At 35.6% G+C, this 19,461-nt stretch overlaps 1 protein-coding gene across 4 annotated transcripts in view; it reads right to left on the reverse strand.

The window, feature by feature from the left end:
* Positions 1-19,461, reverse strand: part of LOC113062137 (CUB and sushi domain-containing protein 3-like) — a 365,289-nt gene that overhangs the window by 198,881 nt on the left and 146,947 nt on the right. For all 4 annotated transcript variants that reach the window (XM_026231758.1, XM_026231757.1, XM_026231756.1 and 1 more), the window contains exon 5: positions 7,357-7,564. In XM_026231758.1, coding sequence (XP_026087543.1) covers positions 7,357-7,564 — 208 coding nt within the window. The remainder of the gene's footprint in view (positions 1-7,356; positions 7,565-19,461) is intronic.

Here is a 19,461-nt window from a genome sequence, read left to right on the forward strand (position 1 = left end):
TGTGGAGCCGCTGATAAATGCCCTAACGCTGCCCATCCCCACTTACTGAATGTCACTGAACTCTGAGCTCTAAACTCTTCTCACTTTCTGAAAGCACTTTAGGAGAAGGCCAACTTTAATGGGTTATAGCCCATCTGAGTTTTTTTCTCTCTTTTTTTTTTTTTTAAGAGACCCTGAGTTTTGTTTTAAACTACTAAAGGCTTTTGAAGGACACCAAGTATGTACAGAGTGTAAGTGTGTTTTGAACTAATATAAATAGGAATGTTTGGTTACATTACAGAAAATGGTGTGTCATATGCAGGGATGTGCATTGTTCAGAAAGTGACTTGAGAATAACTTTAATAATAATAATAATAATAATAATACGCATGCTTTTGAAATCGATTAATTACCTGAAAAACGAAATACGAGCATATGCATTATTATCAATTGCAAAAACTACTGTTCAAATGTTTGGGGTCATTGCATTTTTGTTAGTTTGTTTTTTGATATTTAATAATTGTATTCTGCAAGGACACAATCCGTTGATCAACACGGACAGCAAAAACTTTCTTTGTAAAGATCGATTGGAACTTTTGAATTTGTATTTATCAAAGAATCCTGAATTTTTTTAATAAAAATAAATAAATAAATCACAGTTTCCACAAAAACATTAAGCAGCTCAAATGTTTTCAACACTGATAATAATAATAAATGTCGAACATCAAAGCAGCACATTAGAATGATTTCTGAAGGATCGTGTGACACTGAAGGCTGCAGCAATGACGCTGAAAATTCAGCCTTGTCATCACAGTAATAAATTACATTTTTAAATATATTAATATGAAAAAAAACCCTGTAATTTTCAATTGTAATAAAATTTCGTGATAGCACGGTTTTATTGTATTTTTAATCCAATAAATGCTGCCTCGGTGAGCATTAAAGATCTATACTGACCTCAAAGTTTTCAACAGCAGGGTAATGTATGTATGCATATAATATCACTTTTACATTTATCAAGTAAATAATGGCATGAGAGTGCATGTTATACAAGTGGTTATGCATACAATTAAATCTACATAATGTGTGTGCATGCTGAGGGAACCTAAAGTCCATGTATCTCAAGGTCACAGCGAAGACACTTCCTGCTCAGAATGCTGCTTCCGTCCGGGTGCTGTAGATTTCCCAGAAGTGAGCGTTGGTTAGTGTGCCAACAAAATTGATTGAAACGTGGAATGCATAACATTACTTTCAATTGATGTTCAATTCACTTTAGTCTCCCTCGACCCCCTTGTTGTTATTTAAGCTTTTGCCAAAGAAATGAAGAAAAGCAGATATTATAGGAAAAGCACCTTTGTGTGCAAGTCTATTACAAAAAGAAGGGCTTTTCAATGAAATTGTCATGATGGATTAAAATGAAAATATCTTCATTTCAAGCTCATATCCTGAAATCAAGCAACTAAACAATATCTATATTGCTTCTTATCATGTACATTTATTAAAAACATGTCTCAAGAATTTTAAATAAAAGACTACCATAAAGTGTTTCTTGAAAGCGTTTCAAAATAGATTTCATCCTGACAGTATGAAGAGAATTTCGGGCCTTTTTGCTGGGTTGATAGTCTGTATAATTTTTTATTTTAGTTAGGTAACATTGTATTTGTAGTCTTTAGATGCCAGCTTGCTTTACATGTTCACAGAATTAAAAGGGCGCTGGTAATTATCCTCCTGCTCCTGCCTCTCACCCAAACACAGAGTGAGCTGGAGGGGTCCTCTGCTGGCATCCAAGCACACAGTCTGTGTGTGTGTCACAGCTAGACAGAATCAGCAGCCTTTTCACATACATTCTCTGCTCTGATTTTGGGGGAAAATCTGTCTAATGGATTTCAATGTGGTAAAATTTGTCAAACGGACTGGCACATTCTGAAAGTATTACTAAACAAGTCAAGATGTTGATGTAGATCATAAAATAAAATAAAATGAAATATTAAGCAGCACAACTCTTTTTAAAATTGACAATAATATATATTACTGTTCATACTATTATATAAATTAAATTCCATAATTATGCAATATAGAATATATTTTAATATTTTTTAATATTATTGTTTTTACTGTATGCTTGATCAAATAAATACGGCAAGCTGAGCAAGAGATAAAAAATAATAATAATAAATCTAACAAACCTAAAGTTACGTTTAAAGTTATGCTTTAGCATATTTTATTTATGAATCACTAATGTATACAGTGAGATGTATGAGAACGCTAAGAGATAGTTTCCCATTACACTTTCCACTTCGCAACAGCTTCCTTTGCTATATCCTAAACAACCAGGTCACATCTTGAAGGTTGTGTTTTTCAAAAAATCTCTGCATACTCATCAGTCAAGGTACTGTATGATATTCAACAAACAGCATCTTCTTGGTACAAACATGTTAAGGCAAACTAGCCTTCAACTAGCGAACACAATCTTCCAATGCTCAAATAACCTGTGCTTCAGATAAATCAACCGTGAGTTATCGCACACGCTCTACGGAGAATGAAAAGGAAGCGTCAGTGGCATTGAATTATCTATGACTACAATGCACTGGACTCCCATTGCGCAGTAAACAGTAAACGAGGTTGCCTTGCCCTTTTTAAACATGGTCAATACACTGCCTTCCCATGAGTGATGGTAAGGGACAAAAGTGATCTAATCCAATCATCTCCAATAAAAGTAGAAGATAAATTGTGATGGGAGGTAATGAGCGGTTGCCTGGAGTTAATCCCACTGTCTCCCCGGTGAGAAATGGCTCGTTTCTCTTCCGTCCTGAGCAGAATGGAGACATTTCAGGCCTTGATTTGAATGGCTGTGCGACACATCTATTTCCTTACAAGAGTAATTTGTTGGGCCACTGTTTATTATTATATATATATATTTTACTTTGAGCACTGAGATGTAGCACTTCTAAAATTGTACTTTGGCAGATACAGCGAATAAAACAATGCTACAACACGTTTATTGCAGCTCACCTGATACGTTCTGGTTTCCATCACGTCTGCTCTCACAAAAACACTGGATCTAATCACCCTCATTGCATTCTGACTCACACAGCGGGTTCGGGTCGAAGTGATGACTTTCTGAATTGCTGAGAGCCTGAACAAGCTCACAGACCAAGAGCTGCTGGAGATATCTGTACTCCAGCCACATTGAAGCTGTCAGAGCAGCATCATAAGCCACGCAGCAGACTGTGGCCCACATAAAGAGCCGGGTGACAGATCCAGAGGAGGAATGACGATGCAGGTATCAGTGGAAGCTCAGGGGAACTTCAATCAGAGGGAAATGAATTGAGAGGGGAGAAGTAGACTGGTAAAGTGAGCAGCACACACCTTAATGCCTGTAATGGTTCAACACTTCAGGGATGAGCAATTGTAAGCCACCAGATATAAAACAGTGAGGTCCAAAAGTCTGCGAGTGAAAATACAGAGTAAATAAGGAAATGAACAAAATGTTGAATTATTTAAGAATAATTAAAGCAAATAAATATTATGTCCTAAAATAAATTAAAACTACACTCTTTTAAATGGTAAGAAATCTGTTACATTTTCACTGAAATTGTTTTAATAATAATAATGTAGTAATTATTATAATAGTAATATATTATTATTATTATTAATATTTCAACAACAACAATAATAATTTTCCTATTCCTATTTTTTATCACTCAAATTGTTATATAAACAATAATAAAAGTAATAACAATAATTACAACATTAAAAATAGTTTCTACAATAAAATATAATTTTAAAATTAGAAAAAAAACAAGTGCCAATTATTCATTTGAAATTTTCACTCAATTTCTGTTAATAATATCACCCTTGACAACAGTTTTTTTTCCTTTGCTTTAACTTGCAGAGATTCAAATGAAGAATAAAACCCTTCATATTCATGCTAAAAATAGCAAATAGTTTCCACACACCATTTATAACATCATTAACTGACAATTAGCTGCAAATAATTCCATGAAATGCAACAGTAACTGTTGGTGTAATTTACTAATTAAACGTTTGCACTAGCAAGAATAAAAATTAAGCATTTTAGATATAACCTCATAAGAGACATTACGTGCTCTTTGTTTTTCTAAAATTTCCTTTGCAATAGAAACCAGGTGCAAAATAGCCAATAAATTATCATATTAATATATCTACATTATCATTTCAATTTCCAGCACAGCTACCCTTAGCCTACTTGAACTCTGAGTTCCGGGGGCATCACAGATGCTGGCAGGGTGACCTGCCCTAAACACAGAGTTACTTTGAGCAGAAAACATTTGAGTAAATAAGCTGCTCAGTCGAAGAGCACTAAGACTGCAACACAGAGAATGAAGCTCATCCTTTATTAAAGATATTAATTATACATCACTGGAGCACACCAAACTACCTGTGGTGCTTTATTCAGGAGTTTCCAATGTCTCCTTGCTTTGACTAATCCAATAAGAGGTAATCATTGAAAGGTGGTGACCCAGAATTACGTGAGAGAGATGTTACTACACTCTGTAAATGGCATGCTAGATCTGGGATGAGGTGAGGGGTGGTGTCACCTATTCCAAATTCACAAAAAAGGTCAGGCGCTCACAAGTTTGCAAAAACAAATTAATTACAAACAAGACAGATTAATGCGCAGTAAAATTAATGCCAGATATGATTAAGTGATGAGGCAGGTTTATCTGTTGATCTAGTCTCGGATGAATGAGCAGTACAAACACGGGGCAGTGAAGCTTGTTGCTTTCACATCTACATTTATCAGCAGCTTCCCTCAGATGTCCGCTGTGCTTTGTTTATGCAGCAATCAGCATTGGAGAAGGACCGGCTCATCTACATAGCATGCATATTCAAATCAGGCTCTCTGGCTCCCTTTAAAAATTCTCTTTGACATCCCCTCGCTTGACGCTTAGAGACTGTCTTGAATAAATCACTGTAAACAATGTGTTAACATGTCACCGCTGCATGCCTGAAACCATTACATACCCCCTCGACTGCTTGCTTCACATCATATAAATATCATGAGCATTTAATGGAACTGCTAGGGTTACCGACTTTGGCAGAGGAGAGTTGGGGATACTCTTGCTGTCTTTCTTTTAGGATGATATGGGACACCCAGCATTTCTTAACACCAGATTTGAGTTTTAGGAAAACTCTTGACAAATGAGTACAGTGTAGCTACACTAAAACAAAATGCTACAAAGTCACAGGGCCTGCAGCAAAAGAGTTAAGTGCAAAATGTTTTTGAGATGCTTGACTTTGGTTTATTGACATGCGACTTCATTACATTCATTGTTTTTAGTGTCACATGCTATTACAAGTACATCACTTACAGTACATTAGCTTTTAACTAGATCCATTATAACTCCAGGAAAAAAATTATTGTATAAATTAACACAGTGTAGTGCCCTAGGATGACCGCATTTAGGTAAATTTACAGACATTTACAGAGGCTCAGAGGTGGCATGGATGCTTTAAATGAATTACAATGTTGTGAGAGTAATGTTTTAAATAAAAAAAGACTGAATACCAAACTATTTTTTGAAATTATTTAAATAAAAACTGAAATTTATTTAAATATAAAACTGCCAGAAGCTGGCAGCAAGTCACTGATTTGATCACTAAATCATTCATTCAATTGATTTCGTTTGAATGGCTGATTCATTCCAGAATGAAGCAAGATACTGTCTTTATGAATAGGTAATTGAATCATTGATTCAACATATTAATTTAAAAAATGCAGTTTCATTCGTAAATGACTTCAAGATGTGCAGTGGCTCAGCTGTGACTTTTTATAGTGACTGAAATAGTGCAAAATCAGGTAATATTGTTAAAATCATTCAATGTAGGTAACCTAATATTAACTAATTGTTTATTGAACTGTTGTTTGTTGTTTAACATCACATTTGCAAACTCCATTAATAATCTTTAAAAGCTCGTACTCCAGTTCATTGTGACCTCACAACGTTCCATTTATAATTAATGAAGCTCTCTTCACTGTACAACAAATCTCTTATTTACACCCTGTCTACACTTTGTTTGTGATAAGAAGAGGACTTGTGAGCTTGCATAACTCAGCAATGAACAAAACTCCAGTATTTTGAGCAGTGAGTGGATTCTGAATAACACTGCATTCAAGGAATCAACATATGCCTTCGATACATTGCTCAATGTTGAAAAAACAAGCAAGTAGAAATCTTTGAAGCTCCCCTGAACGCAAACACAAATATCGGGTATACTCTTATACAGTTTGTTCTTTAATCCATTTTAAATGTTTTTAGCTTTATTTGTTTGTTTTTTCACTTAAAGGTTACGTTTTTTTTAATTTTTGCCATTTTTCTTTATTTTCTTTATTTTAAAAATGTGTATAGGTAGTATTTATAAAGTTTTAGCTTTTAGTTTTGGATCAGTTTTTTTATACTACAACTTATTGCTTCTGTTGTCCTTATTTGTAAGTCGCTTTGGATAAAAGCGTCTGATAAATGACTAAATAAATAAATAACTACATAAATAAATATATTGTATCATTAACTCTTCATTTTATATATAGCTGGACCTCTCCCATCAAAATAATATATAAAAAAAAACATGAAAAATATTTTAAAGGACTAGAAGTCATTATTTTAATCACTTGGTGCTCCCCTATTGGCTGGTGCCCCAGGGCACTCGTTCAATCCCGTCTATGGATAATCTGGCCCAGGCACTATATGACACTGACTGTCATCAAAACTATACCTTTCAAATGAGATGCAATTAAAAACTTGGCTTGAGTTCAATTTATAATGGTAAAGTGAAGTGGAAGGGCATTTCGGTCGATCAATACTCATGTTCATTTCCTTTAAGAGCTGCATGCAGCACAAGCACGCAATGGATTTTTCCCTTTTAACAAATGTAGCTCATCATACGAAGAAGAAAACAAGAAAACTTGGTAATAATTACCCATCCTTTACCCATCATCACCAGGGTAGACATGGCTGGAAGAAGTGAATCAATAGCCCAATTTGAGCCCAATCAATAAGCAGCAGAGGTGAAATATTATGATGATATAAACATTAGACACTTCCATTTTGACTAATGATTACATCCATAAGGTTCAGCTGGAAACCACACATGATGCACAGGCACGGCAACAACACTAAATGAGGAAACGCTGTTAAAACATGCAGGATTACATTTAAATCACACACTCGTTGGATAACACACAGTTACAATGTTACGGATGGTGGTGATGGCTCATTTAAGATGTCCATGGGATTAGGCAAAGATTCGACAAGAAGCTGCTACCGCTTGCACCAAAACGCCAAAAGACAGATGAGCATGGGAATAAACACCGGTGGGCAAGGCATTTGGACTCACCATATTGTTGGTGGCTCGGATCCCTCCACCTCCAAGTAATCATACTTTTCCTCCGTCTGGAAGTCTGTAAAAATGATGGAGATGGTGTCTCCGGGATCAGCAAGTATGGTCCACGTACAGTCCGCACTATTGTAATATTCACTCGGGAAATTGGGACTCGTAATGATGCCACTTGAACCCCTCAGAGTATCACCACATGTGTCCTCAGCTGTCAACCAAACACGAAAAGACTTGTGTTAGGAATCGGCCTTTAATTTTCTAGACATATTTATACAGTAGAAAATGACAGCTGAACCTTTTTTGTACACCAAATTGTTGCATGTATTTTGTTGCCAATTCATATTGAGAATTTTTACAGCCCATTGTTGGGTGCCAAAAATAGCTTTATGGTGAGTTTGTTCATTATTGAGGGTATGAGAGAGAAGCCATGGCTATCTGGCGGTGCCGTTCATTAATCGGGCACACACTAGTTTAAAAAAGACTCACTTCAAATCTGTCCCATGATGCCTTTTATCGTGTTTTAGTGAGGCAGTGGCTCTTCCGGGTGCTTCTGAAGCTTCGGCTCTCTCATTTAGTTTTGTAAATGGATTCTGTCATGACTAGGTTTTCAGAAAAACAAGGTCCCAGCTGCATTTCCAAGTAGACTCAGAGCTCATGTCTGGTCCCTTCTGCTAGTAGGTGTCCAATTAAATTTGAGTGCGAACTTTTTGAATTTACCAATTGCAAATTGTAATTTTGCCTTTGGAAATCGAGTTGCAAATAGAACTACGTACAGATAAAGACACATGGACTAGTCTGTGCAAACATGATAAATTATATAGAAATAATTTATACAAAACAAGCATCCACTCATATGTACGTACAGTCATGGCACAGAGCCATGTGAACGTACATATAGTGTGTACATAAATATATAGAAAGTGATGCTCTGATATGGAGAATCACTTTAACCTGGGATTGACACATTTTAAAGGTGCAAAAATTCTTGGCAACAACAAGACTTACATTGAAACATTTACGAGAGACACATCGACATGCCCGGGACGGAAGCCATGTCGATGCGCACACACCCATACATTTGCATACATTACACTTTGAGAACGTACATACACGACATGCATTCACAGGCAGAAATATTCAAGAGCACATGCATTTTGATATCTCCTACACGTTAAGCTAATGTTTATAAATGAATTTACCTTTGGAAAACGGCGATCTGTAATACCTCATTGTAATTGGATAATCATGGAATTCAGCAGTCTGATATTTTCTAAATAATCACTGTCATCTGTGGTGACGGATATCATTGAATTTCATTCAATTACTTTGCATCTTAATTATCAATTGTACTGAAAATGATCTTGGTAAACTTGGTAAGACTGTTATCGGCATGACTCTTTCTTTTGTGAAACAGTAAAGGAGATATTTAGGAGAATGTTCAAGCTGCTTTTGTCCATAGAATAAAAGTGGATGAGGGCCGGAGGCCTGACTTACTAGCTGCTTATTAGTACTTACTGTATAAAGTGCATATTCTACGTACATTACCACATTCTACATCCCTAATCCTAAAACAATACCTAAACTTAACAACTACCTTACTAATTATTAACAAACAGCATTTAGGAGTTTATTGAAGCAAAAGACCTAGTTAATGTTTTTTTTTTTTTTGCAAGAATTGGACCTTAAAATTAAGCGTGGCCATCCGTCACATTTTAATTTAACGTTCAGTTCTCGCTATTAATTAACTCTTAATTATGAATTTGGTCTCAAATGCATAATTACTGCTTAGTAAAATAGTTTTTAAGTTTAATATTGGTTAGCATTAGGAATGTAGAATATGGTCATGCAGAATATGTGCTTTATAAGTATTAATAAACTAATAAGTGGGGGTGCTCCGATCACGATCGGCTGATCGTTAATGCGCATCTCGTCAGTAAAGCCGGTTATCTAATCAGCGGTTAATTCCATCAGGTGCGTGATTTCACATAGAGCAGCTGTTACTACACAGAGCCGCTGTTAATAGAGAAGATCGTGATCGGAGCACCCCTACTAATAAGTACCAATATGCTGGTAATATGCATGCTAATAACCAACTAGTTAATAGTGAGAGTTGGTCCCTGTACTAAGGTGTAACCAAGTCATACAGGTTTAGAATGACACAAAGTGAGTAAAGAGTAAAAGAAGTGTGATAAATAAGCTCTCATTAAACATTAGAACCATAATAAACTAAATGAATAAACATATGAAACAAAAAAAATGCTTGATATGGTTTGAAGAATGAACAAAGGTGTAAGAGAAACAAAAGAGGGAGTCAAAAAATACATGTTTAGTGCATTTGTGTGGTGTTTCAAAACTTGTCCTAAAACATTTCTACACTCCGAGTCAGAGTGAGGCTAGGAAAAGTCATGACATATAAAACCTGAACTACAGTAGTATCAATGCTAATGTCAGTAAAAAGCACAAACACACACTTATGCATGCACAACTATTAATGTCACTGAGCATGTGATCGACAGCCTCATATAAATTCCATAACATAAGGAACTAAGGACACAAAACGGACAAAGGTGTGTTTGGACGAGTGAGAGAGTGTATTTCTCTCCTTTGTTTACACTGAATGTGGATGCATCTCACTTATAACGATAATATGTTTTTTTTTGCGCACATTCTTCAAAATGTATTCAAATGAAGTTTGACAATGCCTGTGGGCAGGTTTAAAATTATCCTCACCAAAGTCATTGAGGTGGTCTTTTGGTGTGTAGCAGAATATGCAAACACTTATAAACCAACAACAACAAAAAACTTCCAATTCAGAAAAATCAACTTAAATGATAACAGGGAAAAGTGATGGTGTGTGTTTCAATAAATACTAAAGGAGCTTGGCTTTGACATTTGCATTGTAATTTGGAGCGACAAACTGTGGGCTATGATAGATTCCCTCAGGGAAATATTTGTGTCAGTCATTTGTAAATCAGTTCTGCATTTATATGCATCTCCCAGTGTGAAATGTGGATGCAAATGTCATACAAACTGGAATAATAATGCAAGAACATATAGAGTCAAAGAGAAAGAGAGAGAAACAAATCTTATTCTACAGTGTTTCTTGGGCAGCCAACATGACCTCCAATCCGTATTGTGCTGTTAAAGGCACCTTGAATATAGTTATAAATATGTAAAAAAATGGGGTCAATAGTATAGTTGTAATCTATGCATATCTGGGTCTGCACAACCAATACAAATAAAAATAGCACTCTTCTTTGTCTTTTATCAGAAAAGGGCCTTGGTCGATACATTTAGGAGTGCTCAAGTACCAAGTGTGTTGTATTTAAGAATATTTATTTAATTATTAAATGACACAGTTATGCAATGTAATGAAAAAAAAAAAAAACGGAATTGTTAAATTTATTAAAACCTATCTTGCGTTGCCTTTAAAGATCTTTTAAAAACGTGACATTTCTCGCTGACATGTTAAAATGCTGAAAAGTCTGATGTGACAAAATTACACAAAAGCAAATAGTAATTAAATACTATTACATAAATATATCTATTTATAAAGGTGCTTACATTTTTAAGTACTCTATAATCAACTTAACCGGTCCAAGTAATTTCAATTTATAATTGATATAATTTTATAATTTATAATTATTGAATGTGACCCGACTTTACGGGAAATATTCACGGAACCCCCTGGAATCAGTTTTAGGAGGGCCCCCACACTTAAGGACAGGTTAGTAAGAAGTCACCTCCCTGCTCCTAAACGTGAAACTTGGCTTCGTCAACCCAAGGGTAACTTTCCTTGTGGTAATTGTAATTATTGTGAGAATATTGCTAAAACTGACAAATTTATGGATGTTTTTAGCAATAAGACTTACACTATTAACAGTTTTATAAATTGCAATTCTACCCATGTTGTTTATCGTTTAGAGTGTACTTGTGGCTGTTTTTATATAGGCCTTACTAAAAGGAGACTAAGAGACAGGGTAGCTGAACATAGATATGCCATTCGGACTGGAAATATGAACTATCCAATGGCCAAACATTATATAGACGCAAAACATGGGAGTGATTCGACCCTAAGAGTAGTGGGCATTGAGGCTGTTCGCCTGGATGCCAGGGGTGGGGATATCATCAAACGCCTTAAACAAAGGGAGACATATTGGATCTATTCCTTGAGGGCTACTAGTCATCCAGGTCTTAATGAAGACTTTGACCTCTCACCTTTTTTGTAAAAGTTGTGTCTCAATAGGGACAGTGTATTGTTGTCCGTGAATGTTGACTGTTCTTTTAATGTACTGTAATGCCCATAATAATATTTTTCTCCTGTTGCTTTGGAACTATCTTGACAATGAATCCAGAAGTAAGATGGGTAACTAGCCTCTACACATTTATTTGACTTTATGGATATAATTGTGTGGAGTACACAAGATGTTTGTATTGGTGTTACTCTCTCCTGTTTTTTTTTTTTTCTTCCACTTGGAGATCCCTTATCTTGTATTTGTATGGTTTGATCTTTGGTATTAGCCATTATCTGAACTATTGCCTCTAGTGGCCAAAAAATTGTGTTACAAGTGCCAGAGTGGCACACCTGAAACCAATGCAACTATAAGTACTGCGTGATTCTGTCTGTTTGTTACCAACACCCTGATGAAGGCCAATGGGCCGATACGCGTTGGTGTTTTAATGCTTTAGCCCAACCATTAAAGGCTTTTTAACTTTTGCATCCTATTGAGTGCCTGGACTTGGATTTTTTTCCAAAATCTTTTTCTAATTTCAATTTATATTATGTAAAACATAAGGTTCCACAACTTTTTTTTACAGTGCTTAAGTATAAAATTAAGAATATTAAATGAAGAACATATAAAGCTCAAATACCAAAACAAATAGTTCAACACCTGAACAACAACAGATCTTGTGCTATCGTTTTTTTTATGCTGAAAATTCCTGTTTGAATTAAGCTTTAAAATGATTGTTGTTGCTTTTTAGTTATTCAGACATCAGTTGCCGGCTTCCCTGCACGTATTTTCTCCTCAGCCCATCTTCTAGACTCCAGACACTGAGACAGGACTATGGATTGAAATGCAGAACTGGTATAAAGCCTGATGCTATGATGGCAGACACAGACACAAACATGTTAGTAAATGATCGTTCAGGGGCCCATGGGATGAGATGTGGTGTCAGGAACCTGACACTCTCCTGTCCATCAGCTAAAAGCCACCCTGACTAGACTATACATGTACATGCTGCAATGGGTCATTAAGATATACAGTGGGTTCTAAAAGTCTGAGATCAATGAAAATCTGGGATGTTTTAATAAGTTCATTTAATAACTTATTTTGGCCTTTGACTTCGAATGAAGCCATTCTTTGCTGCAATATGTCCAATACAAGTCCACCACCTCTCCAGATCCATGAAATCACATCCTGTCACAAAGCCTATCTCTTTCATTTTCTGTTTTCATGCAATGGCCTATCTACCCACATATTGTGTTCTCGGGGGGAAAGCACCTGCTGGAGACTGGAGGTGGAATCTAGGCTTGATGGTGTCTCTGTATAATCCATGAGATGTGACAGTTGAGAGGGGTGGAATATGGTGATTGAACTGCACTGAGCCATGCTGGGGGCTTTGGTTTAATCCAGTCATCGAAGAGCAAGAGAAATGAACACATTCCTACTGCAGAACACTCAGCTGAAGAGTGCATTTGTATGTGTATTATTCATGCATGCTCAATGTCAAATGCAAATAAACTCAAATGGAAATGTACTGTATAGGTATGGGTATGGGTATATTATACAAGGTAAATTCTGTTTTTATTGCATGAGAAGAAAGGGCAAATTAATGGTTCTTTTTAATTATAAAAATTGTATTATGTATTGTTGTTGTTATTATAGAATAACAATAATATTCCAAATAATTCATTAAATAATATAATATAAGTAATTGAAAACATACAAACATACAAAAAACAAACAAACAAACCAAAAAATATATCTTCATTAAATAATTACTATATATAATTTGATCTAAATTTGGAGTGGCAAATTCCAGAAAAACTGGCCGTGGTAAGTCTGCTCTCGGCAGGTTCATGAGCATTGAATGGTCGCTGACATCCTGGACCTCACATCTCCAAAAACGTTGAAGCAAATTTTAAAATAGACATTATCTTTATTAACAAACTGCATTTTTGAAGTCTAAACAACTACATTATTGCCTAAAACTCTCAAAACTACATTCCGTGACGCAATAACAGTATTAAAATCATAGTGTATTTGGGCGACCACCATGACACTCGCTGTGTGACATACCACAAGTAGAGTGACATAAAAGAATGGTTGCAGTGCTGTTATCACTATAATATCACACCTCTGGAAATGGCTCTCAGCCAATCAGATCCAAGAACCAGAAATAACTGTTTTTTAATATAATATAATATAATTAGGGCTGGGCAAGTTAACACATTATTATCGTGTTAATGCATTAATTGATTAACGCCAATAAATATTTCTCGTGCATTAAAGCAGTTTTTGTATTATTATGAAAGTCTGTTGCTCACTGGCTCTGAATACACATACAGACAAATCATGGGTCACAGGAGGGGATGCTCCCAATCAAATTATTTAAGCTTAGCATCAGTATTTACAAACCACTGTCCACTGTTATTTGTAACAGAAAAGAATGAATTTAAGTAATGTATAGTAATGACTTTATGAATTTCTTCACTGTTAAAATAGATAAAATTAGAAATACAATAGCAAATGTAGATTCTACAACGTCTATCACTTCAGTTTCATCCATCGCACCCAAAGATAATCTTCAGTGATTCACAACTATAGGACATGTTTATTAGATCCTGTACCCACTAAATTACTGAAAGAGTTGTTACCTGTAGCCGAAGAACCGCTTAATATTATTAACTCGTCGTTATCTTTAGGTCATGTCCCAAAACCATTCAAGCTGGTGGTTATTAAACCTCTTATTAGGAAACCAAAACTAGATCCTAGTGAACTGGCAAATTATAGGCCTAGGTTTCAGGCCCCACCATAGCACAGAAACATTAAGCTCCGTATCAGTTACAAATTATCATTACTTACCTATAAGGCCCTAAATGGTTTAGCTCCTGCGTACCTAACTAGCCTCATAACACTTTACAATCCATCACGCTCCCTAAGGTCACAAAACGTTGGACTTTTGGTAGTTCCTAGGATAGCAAAGTCCACTAAAGGAGGTAGAGCTTTCTCACATTTGGCTCCCAAACTCTGGAATAGCCTTCCTGATAAGTTCAGACACACTCTCTCTGTTTAAATCTAGATTAAAAACACATCTCTTTCGCCAAGAATTCAAATAATGTATCTCTTAAACTGTGAATGCAGTTGTATCAGATAAAATGAAAGTGAAAGTGAAAAAAGTGACGTGACATTCAGCCAAGTATGGTGACCCATACTCAGAATTAACAGAACTAACAATTATTTCTACAAGTGTGACTGGATCATATAATAACTGCTATTATTCTGCAAGTGCATAAAATCCACTTACAAGCTATTACTAAATATTGTAGAAACGTAATTTTCTGTAAAGTTGCTTTGTAATGATTTGTATTGTAAAAAGCGCTATACAAATAAACTTGTATTGAATTGAATTGAATGCAACAAGCTCATTATCACAACTTCGTAAATGGGAAATAGATAGTTTCCGATAGCATGATTAAAAAACATTAGAGCTTATTATATTTCTGAATTTATAAACATTTTTTTTTTAAATGATGGTAAATTTATAATTTTACTTTATGTTATTCTATATGTCTGATTATCATTTAAAATATTTGAAATGCTCTATCTTGAAAAAAAAAAAAAAAAAGCCACTGTGACAACTGAGACAGCCTCAAAAACATTGAGGCGGACAAACAGACGCATCTGGTCTAAAATCACATCTGCTCCTCGCCTTAAACTCAATCAGTTATACAGCATCCTTACTGGCATCTCCACAGTCCTCCAGAGCCTTCTGTGGTTATAGTGTCATATTTTGTTTTCACAAATATTCATATTTGTGTTGACATGTTTTCCTGAGGGTGATTGACATGATAAATGAGCTTCCATTGTAAATGTAGTAAATATGTTTGTGGGAGGGCAAAAGAAATGAAGCCAATGCACTGAAAGATATCTTGAAGTTCTGAAGAGAAATGAGAAGTCTGGTGTGGATTCAGGAATGCGCTGGTCCCTCCATACGGTCTCTAAGGAGACTTTTTGAAATGTCAGTCCTGACAGCTTCAACAAATGTGGGCATGCAAACATATTTTCATGCTTTGGAGAACCCAGGAGGCACAAACCCATTTCAACTTTTTGATTTCAACTGCTGTGAGGAGACTTTGAAATGACCACGATGTAAGAATAAATGGTACCTGCAGAGCTTTGGGAATAAAAGCATCTGAATTTGAATCCATGTACCTGATAATACCTACCCGGGCTCATGCCATATACGTACCTGGGTGCACATTTTAGCGAGACACCAAATACGTACCAATAAGTACGTATCACTGCAGTTTCCAAAAGAAATGAACACTAGATGCAGTAAAACTCTGACACCTTTTATTATGCATATTATTAATAAAGCGTATTTTTCGCAGAATTACTTGAAGAATATCATGTTGCGACTTCAAAACAATTTTAATATACTGGGAGATTTGAAAACTGATGCTTCTGAACATTAATAGCGCACATATCCAGCTTTATATCTATGGGTTTTCAGAGGCGGTAGGTAGCTCACGGAGTTCGGAGATGGACTTCAGAGTCGAGGAGCTCCAGTTCGAATCCCTTGTAACCACAGTTCGACAAAGCCGTTCAAATCTGCATATAAGTTAGTTGAAACGACATCAACAAATGCGTTTTTATATCAGTTTTGCACTAACACTATCGAGTAGGTTTAGGGTTGGGTTTGGTGTAGGGCATACTTTTACATTTAGCGACGGTCCCCGGATCTTTGAATTCTGAATTGCCGCAATACGTACCAGAAGCAACATAATATAAACACAGCAGTACGTAACTAGATTAACGTAATCAAAACGTGGCAGGGTTCACTTATTAAACCTGTGTTTTAGCACCACTCAGAGGACATTTCTCTTTGAAACTGTTGCGAAACGTGCAGTGAGGTACGAAAAAATGGTCTTGCAGAAACGTACCCACAGGTACGTATTTTCATGAGACTGGGTTGGATAATGCACTTGTGTTATACACAATACACACAATTTCCAATAATCTACCTATTCAAAATGAGTCACCTTATTTATAAACTATATACATAAATTACAGGAAGGTCAAACATATTTATAACTGTTAACTGATAACTGTTATAGTCTTTATCACTTATTTTTGCTACAATCAAATGCACTTAATTTATATTTTACTCTTGTCCCAAGTGTGCATTTATTTGATATAAAAGTCCACCATAAATGTTTTGGGACAGCCTTTCCTAGTTAAATCTATTCTTTATATGACACTCACAATCAACAATGAAGTTGGCCATCCAGAATGTCCATTCAAATCATAATCAGCCTTACAGAAAGAAGCTACTGAGGGAATTGATGCAACTGCAGCAGCTAAATCGTCTGCTCTCGAGTTGTTTGATTCATCACTGGTTACAAATGCAGCCCAAGTCTATTTTTTTTTAGCTTGAATTTGAACCAGCCTTCTGTGTTTTGTAAGCAAATGACTAGGGTCAAAACATACTTTTTGTCACTGAATACATGGGAAACCAAATACGCAAAAATATATTCTGGAGCGTAGCTTCTGCTATGCTGTGTCAGAGGAAACAGCTGACTCATCATCTTAGAGCAATTCCTAAATAGAGAAATGAATTAGCTCAGCACAGCAGCTGTGGGTTTCAGGCCAGTCACTGGATGGCTGGGTGGCTTTACAAAAGATCATTGACACTTCAATCACACCAGTAAGGAGGTGCTGAAATGGCCTTGTGCTAATCAACAGGAGTGCTCGTGTAAAACTGTAATCTTATCATCAATTTAAGTATAATCCTCATGCACTTTGTAAATAGTGCTGCTTCAGAATACCTGATAGGGTGAAGAAGAGGACGTCACTCGCTATCTTTGCTCCTCATACCCACATAGACATTCAGCCCTGCAGGGAGCTCCGTTCTGATGTTTGTATTAATCCACTGCACTTAATGTGTGACTGAGCTAAGAATTCAGAGCAATTAGAGCTTGCTAGGACTGTGGGAATAGAGCAAAGGTGTCCTACACACATCAGGACAGCATATCTTATCACTCACAGGTGCCCTACCAATTCTAGACATTTTTGTAAAGTGCAAATTATACTCCTGCCAATAAATTTCATGCTTGAGCTGCATTTGTCTGCGCAAAGGGTAAATTTAAGGAATACTTCACCTAAAAGGAAAATAATATTTTCGTTTACATGTGTTTTTGCAAACCCGTGTGAAATTCTTTCTTCTGTTGAGCACAAAAATGGAAAAACTGCACTTTTCAACAATCACAATAACTGAGGATTGAGGCTTTCAAAGGGCTCACCCCTCAAAGGGTTTCAAACACAAAAGCACGGTTAAAAGTGGACAATATGAGTTATTTTCAAAGATTTCTAAGGCCATACAAAATAGCTTTGTGTGAAATTTTTTTAAAAACATCTGACTTAGCAATGACTATAATTTAGATTATAATTTGTAAACGGATCTACAAATATGTTTCAAAGACAGAGTCAGATGTCAAAATTGATGTGAAATACTTTCAGTAAAAAATTTGGATAAATGCATCTGTTAAATGAATAAAATGTTAACAATTTTTCAATATTTGTCTGAATTTTTTCAATGAATCAGTGGATGCATTTCATTAAACTAACCTAAATGATTCGTTCAGCTAACTAACTCTTATTGCAGCTCACCGGAGAAGAAGATTGTTGCTTAAACAAAACAAGTCATAAACTTCAGAAGTTTTAATATATACAATACTATTAAAATAAATACTGTGTAGAAACATTTTTCAATTAATTAATAGCTTTGGTCCTTAAAATAAAGTGTTACCAAAAATGTTTAACCCAAGTAAAAATTTTAAGTTGGGTTTTCTAAGTAAAAAGACTGAAATAGTATTTTCTTGTAAATCAAATTCCAGTAAGCTTTGACACCAAACATGATTCTGTAATTATGCATCTGCATCATTTTCAAAAAAATATTTTTGCATTCAGAATTTAAGTCTGGTTTGGAAAAAAAAACATTAGTGTAAGTAAATTATCATTTACAGAAATTAATTTCTGGTTGAACTTTTCCATAAAGCATATCCCTTTTCTTACACATTGCTATTTTAACCAGGAATTAATAGGTTTGGTTAGGAAAGCTTTAACCAATCTTCAATTCAAAAACATTGGAAATCCTGATCCTACTACAACAGCTGTTAATTAGCACACTTAATTACAAGCTTAGCCCTGTCTGACAGGAATGTGATCCATCCCGCGCTAAAGTAATTAAATGATACAGCAACGATTCACTGGTGCCTCCTGGACTGTGGAGAGAAGCCAATGTTAAAAAGCTTCCCTTTCTGGAAGCTATGCTTTTAGTCTGTTCATTATTCTCTTGCAGAGCAGTGAAGAAATGACATATTTGAAAAAAATAAAAATAAAACTGATTGGAAAATGCTGCATCATTCTAAAGATGAAACACTTCCAACACATAGCCCCTTTGTGAAGCACTTCAAAATTACTGGCTATTGCCTGTTGCTGTTAAGGTCAGTCTATAAAATTATATGACAGCTTTTGATGTCTATAACAATGGACTGAGTATCTAATATCATTGCCACCCAGATGAGACCACATTATAAGTCTATTTCCCAACAAGACACAAAATGGACACCAAGCCACTGCCACCTAAGACAAGAAACTAAACTGATTGTTTGGTAATCCATCACGACCCATTTAACAGCTAACTATCCACATCCACTCATTATGACTGCAGATTCAATGGTCTTTAGTCAATAGATCTCCATAATAGTGTTCTTCATTTCTTCATATACACTGTTGATGACAGCAGAAGAGAGAAAATAGGAAATCTATCTCTACTCTTGAATCTGTTTCAGCATAAGGCTTTTGTTGAAACTACTTA

Source organism: Carassius auratus, chromosome 44 (genome assembly GCF_003368295.1).
Source record: "Carassius auratus strain Wakin chromosome 44, ASM336829v1, whole genome shotgun sequence".
Taxonomy (NCBI): domain Eukaryota; kingdom Metazoa; phylum Chordata; class Actinopteri; order Cypriniformes; family Cyprinidae; genus Carassius; species Carassius auratus.